Raw genomic sequence first — 17,529 nt, 5'->3', positions numbered from 1 at the left:
ATTGAAGTTCAACTACATACTTTTTTACTGATTGACATCAATTTGTGACTGTTTATTTATGACTAAATCTTCAAACCAACCACACCTCGAAAATAATTATAAAGAAATATATTTATAAAATACATAAACGTTTATTTATTTAACTCTCCCGACAGCCGCCAAAATATATAAGACCTGAGCAAATTATATTTAAGACTTTTTAATACTTGAAATTCCTTGGCTGGAACCCTGTTGGAAACAGCTGTCATTTATTTTACACAATTGTGGGGCCTGACTGATAAAAAGGAGAATTATAGCAAAAATCAATCTCAATCTTTCCTCGTTTTAGAAATGTACGGGCTTGTACAGGATATCTCTAACTGGACAAAACAATCTTGAGCAGAAATACACACATGACGCATTCACAACCTTTTATAAAAAAAATGAATCGATGAACTAACAAGTCAGACTAATAAAACAAGCACCAGTTTAAGAAACAAACCTGTACATTGTGTTTTACTAAAAAAGCATACCGATACATTCCCTATCCCCATCACCCCCGTATCCCCGTGTCTCTACTTCAGGTCGATGAAGCGGATGTCCATGATGAGCAGCGTGTGTCGGGGCAGCGGCCGGGGCGCGGGCGACAGCACCGTCATCACCTGCGCCTGCGTGTCCACCGCCGTCACCACGATGAAGCCGCACACGGGGCTCTCCACCACGCCGCGCCGGCTCCCCTCCTCGCCGTCCTCGGCGCAGCTCACGCTCAGCACGTGGTGCGTGAGGTCGCGTCCCGGCGTCACCGGCACCAGCTTCAGCTGCGTGTCGTCCTGGGACATGCCCAGCGGCAGGCACGAGTCGGGGATGGACGGCGCGCCGATCTTGTAGATGCGCACGTCGGAGAAGCGCACGTCGAAGGCGTGCGGGTAGAAGGAGACGCCGCGGAAGCCGTAGAAGTACTCGCGGATCTTCTCGTCGCGCGTCTCCCGCCGGCACTCCTTGGAGCGCTCCACTACGCCACCCGACTTGGGCAGCAGGACCACGCGCACAAAGTGGGGCAGGTCGCGCTTCAGCTCGTTGTACAGCCTCTCCTGGTCCAGCACCAGCACCACGTCCACCTCGAAGGCCGAGGCGCAGTGGACCAGCGCCTGGTAGCCCGAGCCCTTCACCCAGCCGCACGTGTTGATGATGCAGCCGCCCACGCTGGCCTTCCGGTTCACCTCGCAGCGCTGGGAGAACACCTCAGCCAGGGACGACGTCAGCTACGCAAACACGCCGAGAGAAACGCACATCGGTATCAAAATTTGACTTCGGAAACACAGGTTTACTTGTTGGAGGATGGGGACATCCGACTTGTAACACGCCAGATTTGCAACCAAAACCAAGTCTTATATATATCTGATTGTCATCGCAGCAGGGGTCATTTTACAAGCAGTGCACTACCAATTAAAAGGGTTTACTATCTCACTGAGCTGGCCGCAATACAAGTGTGTCCTCGATGGATCAATGACAATACATTATGGGGGTATTTGGTTGTATACTGCCACATTAAAGGCGATAAATGCTTATTTATTGCTAAATTTAGCTTGGCGTAAGGCTGCGTAACCACTATGGCTGCCAAACACAGTGATTTCAACAGGGTCCAATATACTCATTGTCGAAAGTCACTGTGCAATGGACCAGCCCAAAGGAAACCAATGCAAATCATCCATGCGCTTTTGTTGACCAATAGCAGACAGTGTTGTATTGGGGGGGGATGAGTACAGAGCGGTTGTGTGAAGAGTTGGACTAGATTGCGGAGCACCTGGCACAAATAAAAGCCAACAGCCCGTCTTTGGTCATAAACCTGCTGTATTTTCTTTGCGAACACACCAATTGGGAATGTGTTGGATTACATCGGGACCTTACACTTATAAGTGGAAAAAATAAAGAGCCAATAAAAGCTTGTATACACCATCCGGGCCCAGATCCCGGGCTCGATGCCCACCTTGTTGTACAGCTTGATGTTGGTCCCAGGGGAGGTGGAGCCAAAGTGGAACACCAGAGGGGCCTGGACAGAGAAGCCCTCCTCCACGTCGGCAGGACGCTCGATGCAGAGGGCCGACATTGTCCCGGGGACGGACACCTGGGCCACACCGGGGGAGACAAACTGTTTTAAAACTCACCTCCAGGTAAGAGGCCTGTTCATGCTGCTGGCAGGTTTTTAGAATGCTTGAGTGAATATAAACTAAACTAAAAGGTTCTCTTCTTGGCATGGCCATTCGGCACTTAAAAATGTATATTACAGCCACATTGCAATGTATATGAATGCTTTTTTATTTTTACTGTATTTTACTAATGCAATTAGAGACGGTATGAGAAGATTATAGAGAGAATGACTTCCAGTTTGACTTTGAGTCACACTTATTATTATATCTAATTATACTGCTCAACAAACATGATAGGCTACCCTAGATCCCTTTTCAGCACAAAAGGTTCTCCAACAGGATATCATCATGCAATGCCAATGCTTCTTTCTTACCCCACTCTGTCCCACATCCAGCTCCACCAGTGTGGGTCTTCTGCCCAGCCGGACCGCATAGCTCAACAGGAGACGACAGACCGTCGACTTGCCAACATCTGTGGGCCCCACCACCATGACCTGAGGGATGGAGACACAGACATCATTTAATACACAACACAATCATAGGCAGCATAATCAGACCAGGGTTAAATGCATAGGAAGGTTGAATACTCTTTTGCCCAAGTTACTCTTGGGCACTCTCCTTACTCTTTTATATAAAACATAAAAGTGGCTATGAAACATGGTTAGGTCAATCCAAACTCAAAATGTATTGACTAAGGGTGCATGCAAACAAACTGAATGCTGTGAGGACACACACCCTCGGCCCCCTCTCGTTGTCCCGCTCGGCTAGCCTCCTCATCTGCTCCAAGGCTGCATGTGTGTTGAGGTACAGCAGCATGGGTGTGTCCTTGGACACGTATGCCACCTGGGGAACATAGGGAACTTGGAATGAATCCAAATCAAGTGTGGATTGGTTTCTCCTGCATTAGCACACCGCATACAGGTTTATTAAATGAATAAATAATAATAATAAATATGTGTATATTTTCACCTCTGTTTTGCCATAGAGACAAACGCCGCAGCCCTGCCAGGTAAATACTGCGATTTTAGAGCCTGGGCCGAAGGTGTATTTCTTGTTTCGGTTGAGCTCTGAACCGAAGACCTCTGCCAGGCCGGTGAGCAGCTCCAGCTGTACGCGTTCCCCTGCCTCCACCTCGAAGCGGAGCTCCGTCTCCTTCTCCAGGTCGAAACGGGTCCCTCCGGCGCCAGGTACCGGGACATCTTCCCCAGTCTTCTCCGCAACCTCTGTGGCCATGGCTATTGAGAGACGGGCAGGATTCAATCAACCAGCCGGTATATGCAGCCCAAAGAACCCCTCTACAACGATGATTCGATGCATTTGACATATACGTATTAATAGAAGGCAGGGAGAAGACTCGAAGAGAAATGTAAATACAGATGGCTTAAAGACCAAAAAACAACAGTTAGTCTTCATTTTTCTATTTCCACCATAACTAGTATAACAATAACAAGATACGAAACACTACCAAATTGAAATGTTGCTGAAATAACTTTGAACTCGTTGTGTGAATTACCTACAATTAAATCTGGAGGCTTTTAGATGAAAAGAGTCTCAACTTTCCAGTTAGCAAATGTGCTGTCTGTACATAGTCAGTCGCGTTAAGATGAGGTCATGACAAGGTACAAATGAATGATGCAGAAGTTCAGCGGTGTACCACTAGATGTCGACCTATTAACATATATGGTCTAGCGACAAACCATTCACTAGGCAAACGATGGCGTCAGAATGAGCTTTTAGAAAGAAAACCTAACCCAACACAATTCGACCACCACCATCTCTGCCAACTACAACAACAACATTGACCACATAATTATCAACAACAACAACAACAACAACAACAACAACAAAAACAACAACAACAACAACAACAACAATGCTGGTCAACCGGTCTGAACCCAGTAGAGCAGGGTGAAAGGTGAAATTGCACGTTCCGTTTAATACGATGCGTCGTCAATATTATTGAAATAACATTGAGAGACTTTACAGATATGAAGTATTGGTTTAATTATATTACGTCATTGCCTGCCTTTTTAAGCCGTAAATATGTGCTCGAATAATTATTATTCTCCTGCCACCAGCTGCTGGCCGTTGCAAAATTGCATTCTTTACAACCTTTTTTATACATTGTTTGAGCAAGCCTAATTACTTCTAATTAATCAGTAGGCTTTTTGTAGTTTATCCACAACCTGTTTATAACGCTATTACCGGGGGACAACCTCTGTTAGATGCTTAAATGACAGAAAAATGTTTTGTACCTTTAAGAATATAAACAATTGTAAATTATAATTCTATCTCATTGTATTATTATGAATAATGTGTGTCTGTCCGGTACCGCCCATGTGCCCTGGACGGAAAACCCGATCACGTGACCCTTCTCCCCTGTACGCGTCATGCAGTCAGTATTAAAATGTTTTTAGCACCGCCACAACCCCTGTGTATTTGACGACCATTTATAGGAACACGGTTCATGTTCAGTCGGGTATTTTAACGTATCATTTTAGCGAACAGCTTGTCGCACCTGCCGGGATTCACACAACACAGCCTGATCGTTGTGTGTATTGTTTGCTGGTACATCCAAGAAGTGACAGAACGGGGCGAAGCGAAAGTACCCAGAGCAGCAGCTGACGGAGGAGCGAGGCCCGAACCGGACCGAGAGACGGGGGGGAATCATGGCCAACATCGCTGTCCAAAGGATAAAACGTGAATTCAAGGAGGTTCTGAAGAGCGAAGAGGTGAGCCCCCCTTTAGTGGTACTGGTCGACCGTGTGGCTTGAACCAGTGAAGCGTCGCTGGTGTGGCTGTCATCGAAACCAGCGACGCTAGGCTACCAGATGCTAGCTTGGGTCTACCCTGCAGTATAGCTAGTTGTTGTTGCTCATCCATAACCGTGTGGGTGAAGGGTCGGTTTGAACCCTTTATTAATTGGCCGTGTAAAAACTAGATACGTTTCGTGTTGTTAGGTTAGTCATGTTGTTAGGTTAGCTTGGCGTGACTAGCTGCATAGGTATGTTCATTATGAGTAAACAACGAGGAAGATGCCATGCTTCTCTTTCACTGCACGTTCTTCCCGGTGCATTACTTTGTGTCTGTACAGGCTAACCTGGCAAAGACGTCGTGCACCTTATGGTAACTTCAAGCCAGTGTTGGCTAAAACGGCTAAGATGTCAATTAATGCAGTTATTGCAGGTATACGTTTGAAAGCAAGTAACAGTCAAAGCTTTGGGCTTGCTATGTTTTTTTTTTTTACGTTTTCCTTTGCAGACGAGCAAAAACCAGATAAAGGTGGATCTAGTGGATGAAAACTTCACAGAATTAAAAGGGGAAATAGCCGGTCCACCAGACACACCATATGAAGGTAAATATTAATTATAAGGTCAAATGGCCACTAAATTAAACGAGTAGACGTTTCAAAAGAGTGTTGTGTTATCCTTATAACTGCATGTTGTACTCGTCTCTTTCTTACGGCTCTATTTCTTACAGGGGGTAGATATCAACTAGAAATCAAAATCCCAGAGACGTATCCATTCAATCCACCTAAGGTAGGTGTCGTAGAGAAAGTCATCAACAAGTATTATTTAGGACATGACGGTGGGCAATTCTCAACTGTCTGTGATCCTGCCTCCCGAAGGTGCGCTTCATCACAAAGATCTGGCATCCCAACATAAGCTCCGTCACCGGGGCGATATGTCTGGACATCCTCAAAGACCAGTGGTGAGTTGTGCTGGATTTTCTTGGCAATTTTAAGTTCTGTTTTAAGCTGTCATTAGGAACCATTCCTGTGTTGTTGTTTTTACACACCAACAACCGAGTCTGTCATGAACCTGACCTTTGACCATGGCATGCAATACACAACAGGGCAGCGGCCATGACACTGAGGACGGTCCTCCTATCACTACAAGCTTTATTGGCAGCTGCGGAACCAGACGACCCACAAGATGCTGTTGTAGCCAATCAGGTAGGTCATGTCTGGGACTGGGATTTTAGGGTTTGCCATGTTTTGAAAAAATCACATTCATATTCATGCATTCATATTCACATGCATGATATAGAAGAGCCCAGAGAGGGTTCATTTATGTTATGATCAACGTGGTGTCCTTCTAACGATAGCACCATCCTAATTCTCATTGGTTCCTGTTCCAGTACAAGCTTAACCCGGAGATGTTCAAACAGACGGCAAGACTCTGGTCTCATGTCTACGCCGGCGCCCCTGTCTCCAGCCCAGAATACACACGCAAAATAGACAAGCTCTGCGCCATGGGCTTTGAAAAAGTATGCATACATGCAAGCTTATGATCACACTTTGGTCATTCAACCGTTGTGAATGAATGCTTGATGACCGCTGAATGTGTGTGGATACTGCATTTTATCATTTGTTGTGTATGGGAAATAAATTATTGTTTATTTTCCAGAATGCAGTTATAGTGGCTTTGTCGTCAAAATCCTGGGACGTGGAGACGGCGACAGAGTTACTGCTCAGCAACTGAACCTAGCACCTACTTTTGCCCCAACCGACTCACACCCTCCGGCTAACACACGCCAAGTCCCCTCCACGGCCGCCCCTGTCCCAAGGGTTGGGTTTTGCTTCCCCCTGGTCCGCTGATTCATGAGGGCCTTTCAACTCTCCACATGATCCATCTCGTAGGGACACACACACAAACACACACCCTTTTCCCTCTTTAGTGTCATTTTCAGTTTTCTTCCAATTGTTGTCAAGGTCATGACTTGCGGTGGTACAATCCCACCTTTGCAGTCATTTACACTGTTAAGTAAACTTTGAAGGAAGAAGCCAAGTCATTTTAACAGGCTGTTTGGACCTGGTTTTGGTTTGTCATTGGAGTTCTTTTTTTATCACTGAGGATTTACAACCACAACATTGGCCACTTTCATTATCAACCCAATGTAAAATCCCTTCAAAGGCTAACCTACCTTTAAACCCAGAAACACATTTTCTTTTTTTAAGAAATCCTCTGGCCTTCCAAATTGAATATTCTTTTTTAAACTTAAACAAATAAAGACAAAAATAAAAGCCACTGTTCACCAATAGAGCAACTAAAGTCTGGAGGGTAATGAAGAGCAAAACAATATTGCTTCTGCTAAATTACAACAGAGAAAAAGGAAAAAATGTCAAAATAAGTAATCTGTAAATAAAGATAAGTCTGTGTAAATTAATTCTTGAGTTCTCATTTGCGTTGGCTTTCTCCACATCCAGGAAAATATTTAGTGGTAACCTTGAACATTTGACAGCAGATGAATCAGACGAATAAATATATTTACACATTTAAGGTTACAACCATATGATTTTATTATTCTACCTCCACAGGAACGGGGTGTAGTCTTGTATAGTTGTGTACTTGTTTGAATATGCATCTACTTTTGTGTGCTTGTTTTTAAGTGAAAAAGGTGAGGGGAAAGCCGAATAGAACAAACTGATTATGAAAGTAAATCTGACGGTAGAACAAGCAATCCACTTAAGATGAAAAATGCCCCGTGCTACACACAAACATCAGTTTGCTTGCATAATACATATTACAAAATATAGATTGTCACCTGGTTGAGATTGATTGACGTGCCTTCCCGCTTTTAAAGGGGACATATTATACCACCAGGTGTGAGTGATTAGCCTTACAAGCCGTTTCGAAAATCTGCCCCATATGACATCACTAGTGGGCGTGTCCACCTAGATCTGTGCTGGATAGAGCAGTCTAACAGCCTACCCAGTGGACTGAAGTAAACGTTGCTCATCTATCCAACACAGATCTAGATGGACACGCCCACTAGTGATGTCATATGGGGCAGATTTTCAAAACGGCTTGTAAGGCTGATCACACTCAAACCTGGTGGTAAAATATGTCCCCTTTAACTAGACGGGAGTCTTGTAAACATTAGATATTTGCATTATGTCGATGTGCTGCTGAGGCAGTACGTGACGTCCATGAACACGCAAGGCATGCCGACAGATGGTAGCTTGAGGGAGCATGCTGGGTCCAACACAACCTTTTTCCAAGAGCTGCATCTCTACACAGGGGTGGTCCTTGCTCTACACACTCACGACCGTGGCGCAGTGTTTGACCTGACAGGAGCGATGTGGCTGTTCCCCTGTTGTTTAAACAACAGATCAGAAAGAGTGCCTGTGTGGGCTCGTGTAGCCGTCCATAGATTATCCTCCCTTTACATGTCCGGCAGCACCGGCGATCAAGCTGTGGCGGCTCAGGTTTCCCCTAATGTATAACAGTGACGACTCACGTTTTGTACCACTTCAATTCACGCAGGTCAACGACGTCTCTTACAATTACGCGCTTCCAGTCCTCAGGCCGTCGGCGCACGGCTGAATGCACGGTGGTAATGCTCAAAGAACCCTCAATGTCGATTGACGGCTATTTTGATGAAATCACAATACTATTAAGAAACTACCAATTCCCCACATACATGCATGTCTCTTTCAGCTTACTACACATGTAATTTGACATAGGTATTAAATAACAAAATAACTTAACACTCATCTTTTAGGAAATGCAAAAAAACGCTTAAAAGGAAAAAGAGCCCAGTTCAGGGGCTGCACATCTGAACACTGTTTGGACCAACCCTAATAACGTCGCAGGGGTCTGCAGCCGGTTGCTGTGGTCCGTCGCCAGGCCGACGCCCGGCCCCCGTGGGCCCACCTGGCCAGCACTTGACTGACAGGTGAATAGCTGGATGTGTGGTGAGGCGATGATTCAAGGGCGTCTGGTTTCCCTCAGTCTGTTAGTGCTACGTGATAGCCGGGGTACAGTTCCCCCGCCCGGCAGTCACGCCGTCTCCCTTGCCAAGCGGTTAGTGGCCACGGGCGCGAGATGGGACTATCGGAAATAGTGTCTGTTTTATCAGCGTTTCGATTCAGAGGGATCAATTGGGGTTGAACGGAGTCATGCGGATCAGAGCCGCTCCGGTAAAGGAACTGAATTTGGTTTGAATTGGCCTCTTTGCTTCCTCGTTTGGAGTGACTTAATAAAATGCACAAGATGGTCCCTGTGATCCTTTTGCTGATGATGCTTCTGGAAGGTGAGTCAGCCGTGCATATGGAAAAGTATTGGAACGAGTTAATCCCATTGTCCCGTGCATTGCATTATTTTAAACTGCTTTACACTCTTCAGTAATGGGCATGGGCTCTGTAAGATTGATTTATGCTTGAACACGCACAGCCAGAGTCTTCCCATTTCAATCAGCAAAGAATGAATATAAAGGCCATATTTTCCAATTCAAAAAAAATCTGAAAGATCATCCCTAAAAAGATGATGCATTACTGTTGACAAAGGCTTTTAATTGTACCTTCTGTTACCTGGGAGCCTTCTGTAACCCCGCCCCCCCCCCCCAGATGCTAGATAAAGAGAGATTCAGGGGAGATAAAATAATTGGGTAAGAAAATAAAAAATCTCAATCTGAGGATGTCAAAGTCCATATCAGTAGAGTTTCTTTCCTGAATATTAACATTATATATAATGAAATAAATCATACGTTTTGTTGATTACAAGTGTGTGAATTGTGTGATTGCAGAACCCATTATGAAATGTCTTCCGGAATCCTCATCTTTTTATGACAACCTCCTTAATCTTTGCATGGGGAAAGATCTCATGATTAAATTGAGCAGAATTCATTGGATAATAATTGTTACGTTTGGAGCAATGAAATAAAGGAGATATTTAATTGTCTGAAAGCTGAGTCTTACTACAGTTTCTAAGAATAAAGAAGTGTGAGAATAAAAAGGGTGAGTTCTGCGATTGTTCAAAAAACCTAAAACACATTAGAAAGGTGATACCTTTCGTAAAAAGAAAATGCTCCCACATGTTTTCATGCCTGAATAGTGTGCATGCTCAGGCACTGATGGTCTGATACGATACATTATACGGTACTGTGGCATATGATATTCCCCTAGCGCTACACTCAACGAAGGAAAAACTCACAAACCGTTGCCATAAAAACCTTAATATTACAGAAATAAATAAAAGACGAAGGCAGGAATATCCTCCAACAAATCACATCTCAAAACACGGGGTTCAATATCACAGGAGATTGCGTATCACCAGCTCTGTATTCTCCAGTGGCCGATTCTGCCCAGGGACGCTACGCCCAGAAGCTTCTGGGAGACTTGATGGAGGACTACTCCAACGCTCTGCGGCCCGTGGAGGACACGGACAAGGCCCTCAACGTGACCCTGCAGATCACCCTCTCTCAGATCAAAGACATGGTGCGTGTCACGGTCCCACTCGGACGCCTCCAGAGGGGAGACGTTAACCTTGTATCTCGGCAGCTTCATGACCTCCCGAGCAGACACGGTGTCGTGATTCTGTCCCCAACGCCCGATTTAACCTTCCATCCACCAGAGTTAATGCCTACGATTTATATTAGTCCAATAAATACTCAAGGATCTAATCACATCTCTGCTATGTTTTATTCCTTTCATCATTATCTGTCTTGGGAATCTGACAGAGTGCCCGTGAGTAATCTAAATGGTTGACTTAGTATAACTAAACCAACGATAACTGAGCAATTAGATGACTGCTTGTCAGTGGCATTGTATGACGATCATGGTATATCCTCATATTGTAATTGTATGTAAGAGTATATCTAAATGTGTCACATTATGACACATTTTCTTTTGACAAAAATGTAATTTCAAAAAAATTATAAATAAAACATTGCAAATGATCATACCAAACATGACCCGACTCGAGTCATTATCGATTTTGATAATCTGATAACATCAACATCAACAGGCTGCATGGGCCACCAGCAGCCAGGCCAAAGGTTTTATAGCCAACAACACATTTAATCAAACAAGTGATCAATCGAGATGGGAGGACTACATTACAGTGATCACTCACAGGGCTTATGTCGCGCTACTGTACGTGAATCCACCCATTTCATCAGCCTACGGTTACATAGACAGCTCTTGTTGCTGTTCAGGTTGGGAGGTGCGTCTGGACCCGTTCATCACTGCTACTGTCTGTGGATTCCCATGTGAAAAGCGGCACTTTTGTAGTACTTTGTTGTAGTTGTGACTATAACGTAATGTATGCGAGTCAAAAAAGGTTTTGTTTTATGAGTGTGTGGTTTGTATGTTTGCGTGCGCGTGTGCCTGCATGCGTGGTTACCTTAATGGGGTTACTCTCTCCTTGGTTCAGTACCTGGGTGGAGTCAAGCTTATTTTTCGGGCTGCTGCAGCTGCTGTACCCCTGCTGTGCCTCCTTTTGGATCCATCTGTATTTCAGAAGATCAGAGGAATAGACTTTAGACAGGCTTGTGTGAAATAGAGTAACGATGAATAAGGACATCTAGCTGAGAGAGAGAGGCACTGAAGGGGCTCTAGGAGAGGGAGCAGGAGAGGTGTTCGTCCTATTGCTTTTCCTCTCTTCTTCAGGACGAGAGGAACCAGGTGCTCATCGCCTACCTGTGGATCAGGCTGACCTGGAACGATGCCTACCTCAAGTGGAACAAGGAGGACTACGACGGCCTGGAGGTGATCCGCATCCCCAGCAGTCTGGTGTGGAGGCCAGACCTGGTCCTCTATAACAAGTAGGTGGTCCGCATCCCCAGTGTGGAGGCCAGACCTGGTCCTCTATAACAAGTAGTCCAAATACACACACTCATGTAAACACACACAACCTGGCTGTTTGTGTATAACTACAAGTTCTCCACAACTTTGATACCACTACTATTATTGCCTTAATCATTTTCATACACTAATGGCATGTGTCTTGCCGCTTGATGCTTTTAACAACTTATTTTAATTAGACTCTGCCTAAGCTTCCCAGTTTAATTCCAAGTTTAGTGTACAATATTGTGCTCTTAAATAATAATTACTCCCGTTTCCCTGCTTCCCTACTAAGCTACTAAGCGTTTCTTGTGGGGTGTAGTGGAAGTGATTCCTAAATGTTAGCGTGGTTTTTGATACCTCAGCGTTACCCTCAGTAGCGAGTGTCCTCATAGTGTGATGGCGTCCCTCTCTCCTCCAGGGCTGACGACGACTTCTCGGGCCCGATGGACACCAACGTGGTGCTGCGCTACAATGGAGAGATCACCTGGGATGCCCCGGCCATCACCAAGAGCTCCTGCGTGGTGGACGTCTCCTACTTCCCCTTCGACAGCCAGGAGTGCAACCTCACTTTCGGGTCCTGGACCTACAACGGGAACCAGGTCAGAACCACGACCAGAACCAGGTCTAAACTCATATCCCTGGGAGGTTAGTTTCTTCTTCTGTGTTTGGGGACAGGAAGGGTATGGGGTTAGGGTGTGTGACTCCCAGCCACAGGTTGAGGGTTTGATACCCAACCTCCACAGGCTGACTGTACTGTAGACACCCTTGAGCGAGATGCCTCATAAACGTCTTATTAATGACATGTAGGAAAAAGTATAGTCACAGTTGCTTGGGCTGAAAGTGGCTAAAAGTAATGGTTCATCTTAATTCTTTACTGCCCGACTATACCGGATATAACAAGCTTGAACCGCTCTGCCTTGACGAACGGGGAATAATATGTAGAGCCAAGCGGGTCGTGTAGTGTTAAGGAGCGTGTGATGCAGACATCATCATTGTGGAGAGATAAGAATCCCACGGGTCATTACTATTTAACGGTGTACAACATTTTCACCTGTGTCATGGTCTAGCACCGTGGGCCAACCTGCTGCCTTGCTTCTCTGATGACGTGGGTTTGATTCCCCACGCAGATGATATCTGCTAGCAATTGGCAAGTTCTTCCCATGTCTGTGACGTGTCATGTCTGACGGTCGTTAAGCAGGGGTGTTTCACAGGCTTTTGGGTCTGACGTTACACTTTAGGGGAGGGGGGGGGTCTAAGGTTTCAAACCTAACAATAGACCACCCCGGCCCCCACACACACTCCCTCTGACCCCCTGGGGCGACAGGTGGACATCGCCATGGCGATGGACGGCGGCGACCTGTCGGACTTCGTGGAGAACGTGGAGTGGGAGTGCCACGGCATGCCGGCCCACAAGAACGTCATCATGTACGGCTGCTGCTCCGACCCCTACCCGGACATCACCTACACCGTGCTGCTGCAGAGACGCTCCTCCTTCTACATCTTCAACCTGCTGCTGCCCTGCTTCCTCATCTCCTTCCTGGCGCCGCTGGGCTTCTACCTGCCCGCCGACTCCGGGGAGAAGGTGTCCCTGGGCGTCACCGTGCTGCTGGCGCTCACCGTCTTCCAGCTCATGGTGGCCGAGAGCATGCCGCCTTCGGAGAGCGTGCCGCTCATTGGTACGAGGATTGTCTGTCTGTCTGTCTGTCTGTCTGTCTGTCTGTGCAGTCATTTCCTTAGCTGAGAGTTTTCAAAGAATGTTGAAAAATCAGTAATCTTAGTCCTATGGCTTTCAGTTGGTGTCAAGGTGTGTTTGGTGCTGTCTAACCTTTGTGCACAGACTCCACCAGACGAAAGGAACTTGTATAAAAAATGTCACAGATACAAAAGATTTGATACCAAGAAAGATTTCATAAAAACTGTCAAGAGATAAACACATTCTTAGCATTCAAGCATTCTTCAAATATTCTAAGATGCGATAATGAGGAATCATTTCAAAGGTTTTGGATTACTGCCCAGAATCCGTTCAGTATACAGTACATGTTCCACCGCTGTGTCCATATTCTCCCTGTGCCCACCAGGAAAGTACTACATCGCCACCATGACCATGATCACCGCGTCCACGGCGCTCAGCATCTTCATCATGAACATCCACTTCTGCAGCGCTGAGGCCAAGCCCGTCCCACAGTGGGCCAAAGTCCTCATCATCGGCTACATGTCCAAGATCTTCTTCGTCTATGAGGTCGGCGAGAACTGCACCTCCTCGCCCACCTCCTCCTCCTCCCACCTCCAGCTCGACGATCACAGCCCGGGCCCCGACCCCGACCGGGCGGGCCGTAAGGCCGGGGCCGGCCACGGGGGTCACAAGGAGCCCAATCACTCCCGGCACCCCAGACCCCAGACGCCAAGGGCCCAACACCTCCCCCGGGGGAAGCCCCAGCACCACATCCCCCGGGAGGAGAGGGACCCCCTGTCCTGCTACGAGGACCCCGACCGCAAGCTCTGCTGCGCGGACGAGCAGAAGCCCCCCTGTTGCCCCGAGGACCAGAAGCCCCCCTGCTGCCCCGAGGACCAGAAGCCCCCCTGCTGCCCCGAGGACCAGAAGCCCCTCCCTTCCCTGCTCCTGGGCCCCGCCGTGATCTTTGGCCCCTGCGTGTTCTGTAGTCATGGCGACGGCATCCCGGGGGTGGAGCCCAAACTGGTGCGCAACGTGGAGTACATCGCCAACTGCTTCCGCGAGCAGCGGGCCACGTGCGCTAAGGGGGCCGAGTGGAAGAAGGTGGCCAAGGTCATGGACCGCTTCTTCATGTGGATCTTCTTCGCCATGGTCTTCCTCATGAGCATCCTCATTATGGGCAGGGCGCCGTGACCCGACCACGCAGCAAGCGATCGATTTCCCCCGCAATCAGCCCAGCTGGCTTGCGTCGGTCTCAACGAGGGACGCTGACTTGGAGCGCTTACAAAGGATGATGTCATTCCCCTTGTGGGGTTTACGCATCGATATTGTTGTCGTTACTTATCTGGGTCTTTTATTTCGCCAACAGATTCAGTAGGGCAGCTTAAACTTGATATGTTATAGTCATATGTTCCTCCTAATAATGTCGTTGTTAATAAGCTACAAAAACTATTGATTAATAGTTTTGTTTCGCACACATTGTAACTCTTAACTTTTATGCACAATGCACATCCACCATTCATTCAACTACGTCTTAATGTATTTCAACTGGTGTTTACATACTTTTACAGCTCAACCAATAAGGATAATGTTTTTTAGTATAAAACATGTCAAAACACCGACTAATAATCTTCCTGTCCAGACTACATGTGGTTAGCAGCTAACAGATGAGCCATGCTACTGTAGCGAGACGGACGTGGCAGGGCTGTAAGCCAACACGGGTCATAAATAATAGAGCACGACCCGCCACCCCCAAAGCCTACTGTAGGTCTACCTCACCTGGAGCGAGGGAGCATAAAGTACAAGTGGAAGGATGAACTGGGGTATTGATGTAATGCACCAGTTCTCAACAAAATCACAGTGAAGCCTAAAGCGTCATGTGGAATGTTAACGTTTTAAAAGGGGGTTTAACGTTATCTACAAAATGTTTTGATCTCCCACCTAGGCTTTCTGGTAATGGTGAGGAAGTTCTGTCAAATTGCTGAGTCAACGGCTGGTTAATTTTTTCCAACGAGACCAGGTAATGGTTAAGCAATTGCCCATTGACATGCAATACAGTAAATACCAGGACCCCGTTACAGTAACGTGATGTCACCAGCAGAGGGCAATGCTCTCCCATCAGCCAGGACTACTTTCTTGCACATGCGCAGTTTTCATTCTTAATTGTTTTCCTACACAACAAATAGTATTACCGTTCACTGAACAAGTGTAGGTCAGGAGAAGATAATTTTTTTCAGTTGTCAATTGTAGTTCAACAAATGCCAGGGCCTTGAGGGGCTTTGTTCCTTGAACGTCGAAATAGATGGAGCAGGATTTTATTACCACTTTTGAGGGCCCGCACACCTACAGATTGAGTCGAGGACATCATGACGACTTTGTCTAATTATGCGGAGCCATATGGCCTATTTTAATGTAGCCCCTATTTGATATTTATATAGGCTAATTACCAACATATGTAGCACATTTCTTTCTTTATTTATTTATTTATTTATTGAGTTAACTTAAAGTCTTAAACCTACCTGGAGTTTTTTTTTACAGCCAAACCGCTGATGCACTTGGAAAACAGTCACAATATTCTGATGCAGTCGACATTTTGTCTGAACCGAGCAGCATTTGAACACTTGCAATCAGGGCACCCAGCTGCACGGCTCCGCTTCATTAACGACCACCGCCGCTCCAATCACAGAGCAAACAAAGCGCGCGGGAAGCATGTCATTAGCACAGGTGGATAGACACGCAAAAAAACAAATAGGCCTACACGTAAAAAACGCTTGATCTACTTTAGCGTGTCATATCAGAGCTACTGACTGACGTGTGTGTGTGTGTGTGTGTGTGTGTGTGTGTGTGTGTGTGTGTGTGTGTGTGTGTGTGTGTGTGTGTGTGTGTGTGTGTGTGTGTGTGTGTGTGTGTGGCTGCGTGCGTGAGTGCGTGCGAGTGGCTGATATGTGACATGTATGGAGCGGAGCCGGCCCAGGATGACGACAATTGTGCCTCAACTTTTATTAAATGTTTTATGAGGAGCAGCTCACAGGATGTGATCCGACCCAGTCAGCAAGAACACTCTGTTGACTTCATATAGAGGACTCCTAAGTGGGCTGGCAAAGCATAAAACGTCTCTTTACAAACGTTGAGGCAGTGACGTGACCATGTAAACCACGTGCAAATGTGACTTCCAGAGACAGGTACATGCAGTGAGGGGGTGTGCGTGTGTCCGTTGGCTGTGATAGGCTGGCACGGTGTCGATACAAGTTGTACTTTAAGGGGAGGGTCACCGAATGTTAATCACTTTTATTCTGATGAAACGTCTCATGGGAGTGTTCTCGGATGACGATGCCCCCCCACAGAGGGAGCACGAAAGCTCACTGAATGGAAAATTAATCATTTGTATCAATGGTGTGCGTGTGTGTGTGTGTGTGTGTGTGTGTGTGTGTGTGTGTGTGTGTGTGTGTGTGTGTGTGTGTGTGTGTGTGTGTGTGTGTGTGTGTGTGTGTGTGTGTAAAATAAGGCACCCACAAACATGTGTTACCTTTATTCGCAGGCCCCATCGCAGACCGCATTGTAACGTAAATAATGATGAAAAATAAATCATGCTTCAGTTCATATAGGCTAAAAATAAAGATCAACGATATGGATGTAACTGCCAGGATTTTTTTTTTATTGTCCTAAACGAGTAAACAACAATTGCGTTTGGCTCTATGGTAGAACTCACTGTCAACGCGGCTGCAAGTGTTGCGAATGCATTGCTGAACCCAACAACTTACCACAGCTCGACGCTGTGTCAACAGGACCAGGGACTCGCCCGGAGGACCGCGGATTTACCCGGTTGCCATGGTGACCAAGGCGTGCTGGGGCCGAGGAGATCCGCGTTCCTGAGGAAGTTCGCGTTGAGTCCGAAACCAGGTTTCAACAAAACAAAAAAAAGTCAAATGTTGTCAATTATTGACCAATTATTTTGTGGCGGCTGGGGTGAATGTAGTAGCCAGGAAGGCGGTACGTTCGCCACATCCTTGAATGCGTCGATCTTTTTCGACCCGTTGGTCCGAGAGGGTTTAAAAGAGATGTTTTACGATTGAAAGTTGAGTAAAAACTCGGGGAGAGTAACGTTGTGATACTGTGATCGTTAACGGAGAAACGTGGATAATGGATAACGAACCTCGGTT

General features: G+C 46.4%; 4 protein-coding genes and 1 long non-coding RNA gene across 5 annotated transcripts in view; 3 read left to right on the top strand and 2 right to left on the bottom strand.

The window, feature by feature from the left end:
* Nucleotides 1-89: 89 nt before the first annotated feature.
* Nucleotides 90-3,776, bottom strand: clp1 (cleavage factor polyribonucleotide kinase subunit 1). Its single transcript, XM_056600679.1, has 6 exons — nt 3,644-3,776; nt 3,096-3,361; nt 2,862-2,969; nt 2,501-2,620; nt 1,967-2,104; nt 90-1,241 (listed from the first exon to the last, which is right to left on the bottom strand). Exons 2-6 carry the CDS (start codon nt 3,357-3,359, stop codon nt 555-557), a joined length of 1,317 nt encoding a protein of 438 aa, XP_056456654.1. The 5' UTR covers nt 3,360-3,361; nt 3,644-3,776; the 3' UTR covers nt 90-554.
* Nucleotides 3,777-4,497: 721 nt separating this feature from the next.
* On the top strand, nt 4,498-7,295 carry LOC130390635 (ubiquitin-conjugating enzyme E2 K). Its single transcript, XM_056600700.1, has 7 exons — nt 4,498-4,858; nt 5,388-5,481; nt 5,607-5,665; nt 5,755-5,837; nt 5,982-6,081; nt 6,267-6,395; nt 6,536-7,295. Exons 1-7 carry the CDS (start codon nt 4,796-4,798, stop codon nt 6,608-6,610), a joined length of 603 nt encoding a protein of 200 aa, XP_056456675.1. The 5' UTR covers nt 4,498-4,795; the 3' UTR covers nt 6,611-7,295.
* Nucleotides 7,296-9,112: 1,817 nt separating this feature from the next.
* Nucleotides 9,113-14,563, top strand: LOC130390634 (neuronal acetylcholine receptor subunit alpha-9-II). Its single transcript, XM_056600699.1, has 6 exons — nt 9,113-9,164; nt 10,202-10,347; nt 11,521-11,675; nt 12,116-12,296; nt 13,022-13,373; nt 13,776-14,563. The coding sequence occupies exons 1-6, from the start codon at nt 9,116-9,118 to the stop codon at nt 14,561-14,563; spliced, it is 1,671 nt and encodes a 556-aa protein (XP_056456674.1). The 5' UTR covers nt 9,113-9,115.
* On the bottom strand, nt 9,944-15,994 carry LOC130390636 (uncharacterized). Its single transcript, XR_008896789.1, has 5 exons — nt 15,889-15,994; nt 12,055-12,280; nt 11,584-11,718; nt 11,255-11,360; nt 9,944-11,106 (listed from the first exon to the last, which is right to left on the bottom strand). It is a non-coding gene; the product is annotated as an uncharacterized LOC130390636 (long non-coding RNA).
* A 1,154-nt stretch (nt 15,995-17,148) lies between these two features.
* Nucleotides 17,149-17,529, top strand: part of LOC130391004 (putative methyltransferase NSUN7) — a 30,231-nt gene continuing 29,850 nt past the window's right edge. Inside the window, exon 1 of the mRNA XM_056601191.1 lies at nt 17,149-17,529. This exon is cut by the window's right edge and continues 64 nt beyond it. The gene's annotated coding sequence lies outside the window, so the exon portion shown is untranslated.

This window comes from Gadus chalcogrammus, chromosome 10 (assembly GCF_026213295.1).
Source record: "Gadus chalcogrammus isolate NIFS_2021 chromosome 10, NIFS_Gcha_1.0, whole genome shotgun sequence".
Classification (NCBI taxonomy): Eukaryota; Metazoa; Chordata; class Actinopteri; order Gadiformes; family Gadidae; genus Gadus; species Gadus chalcogrammus.
This window is presented reverse-complemented; position numbering and strand designations above follow the sequence as displayed.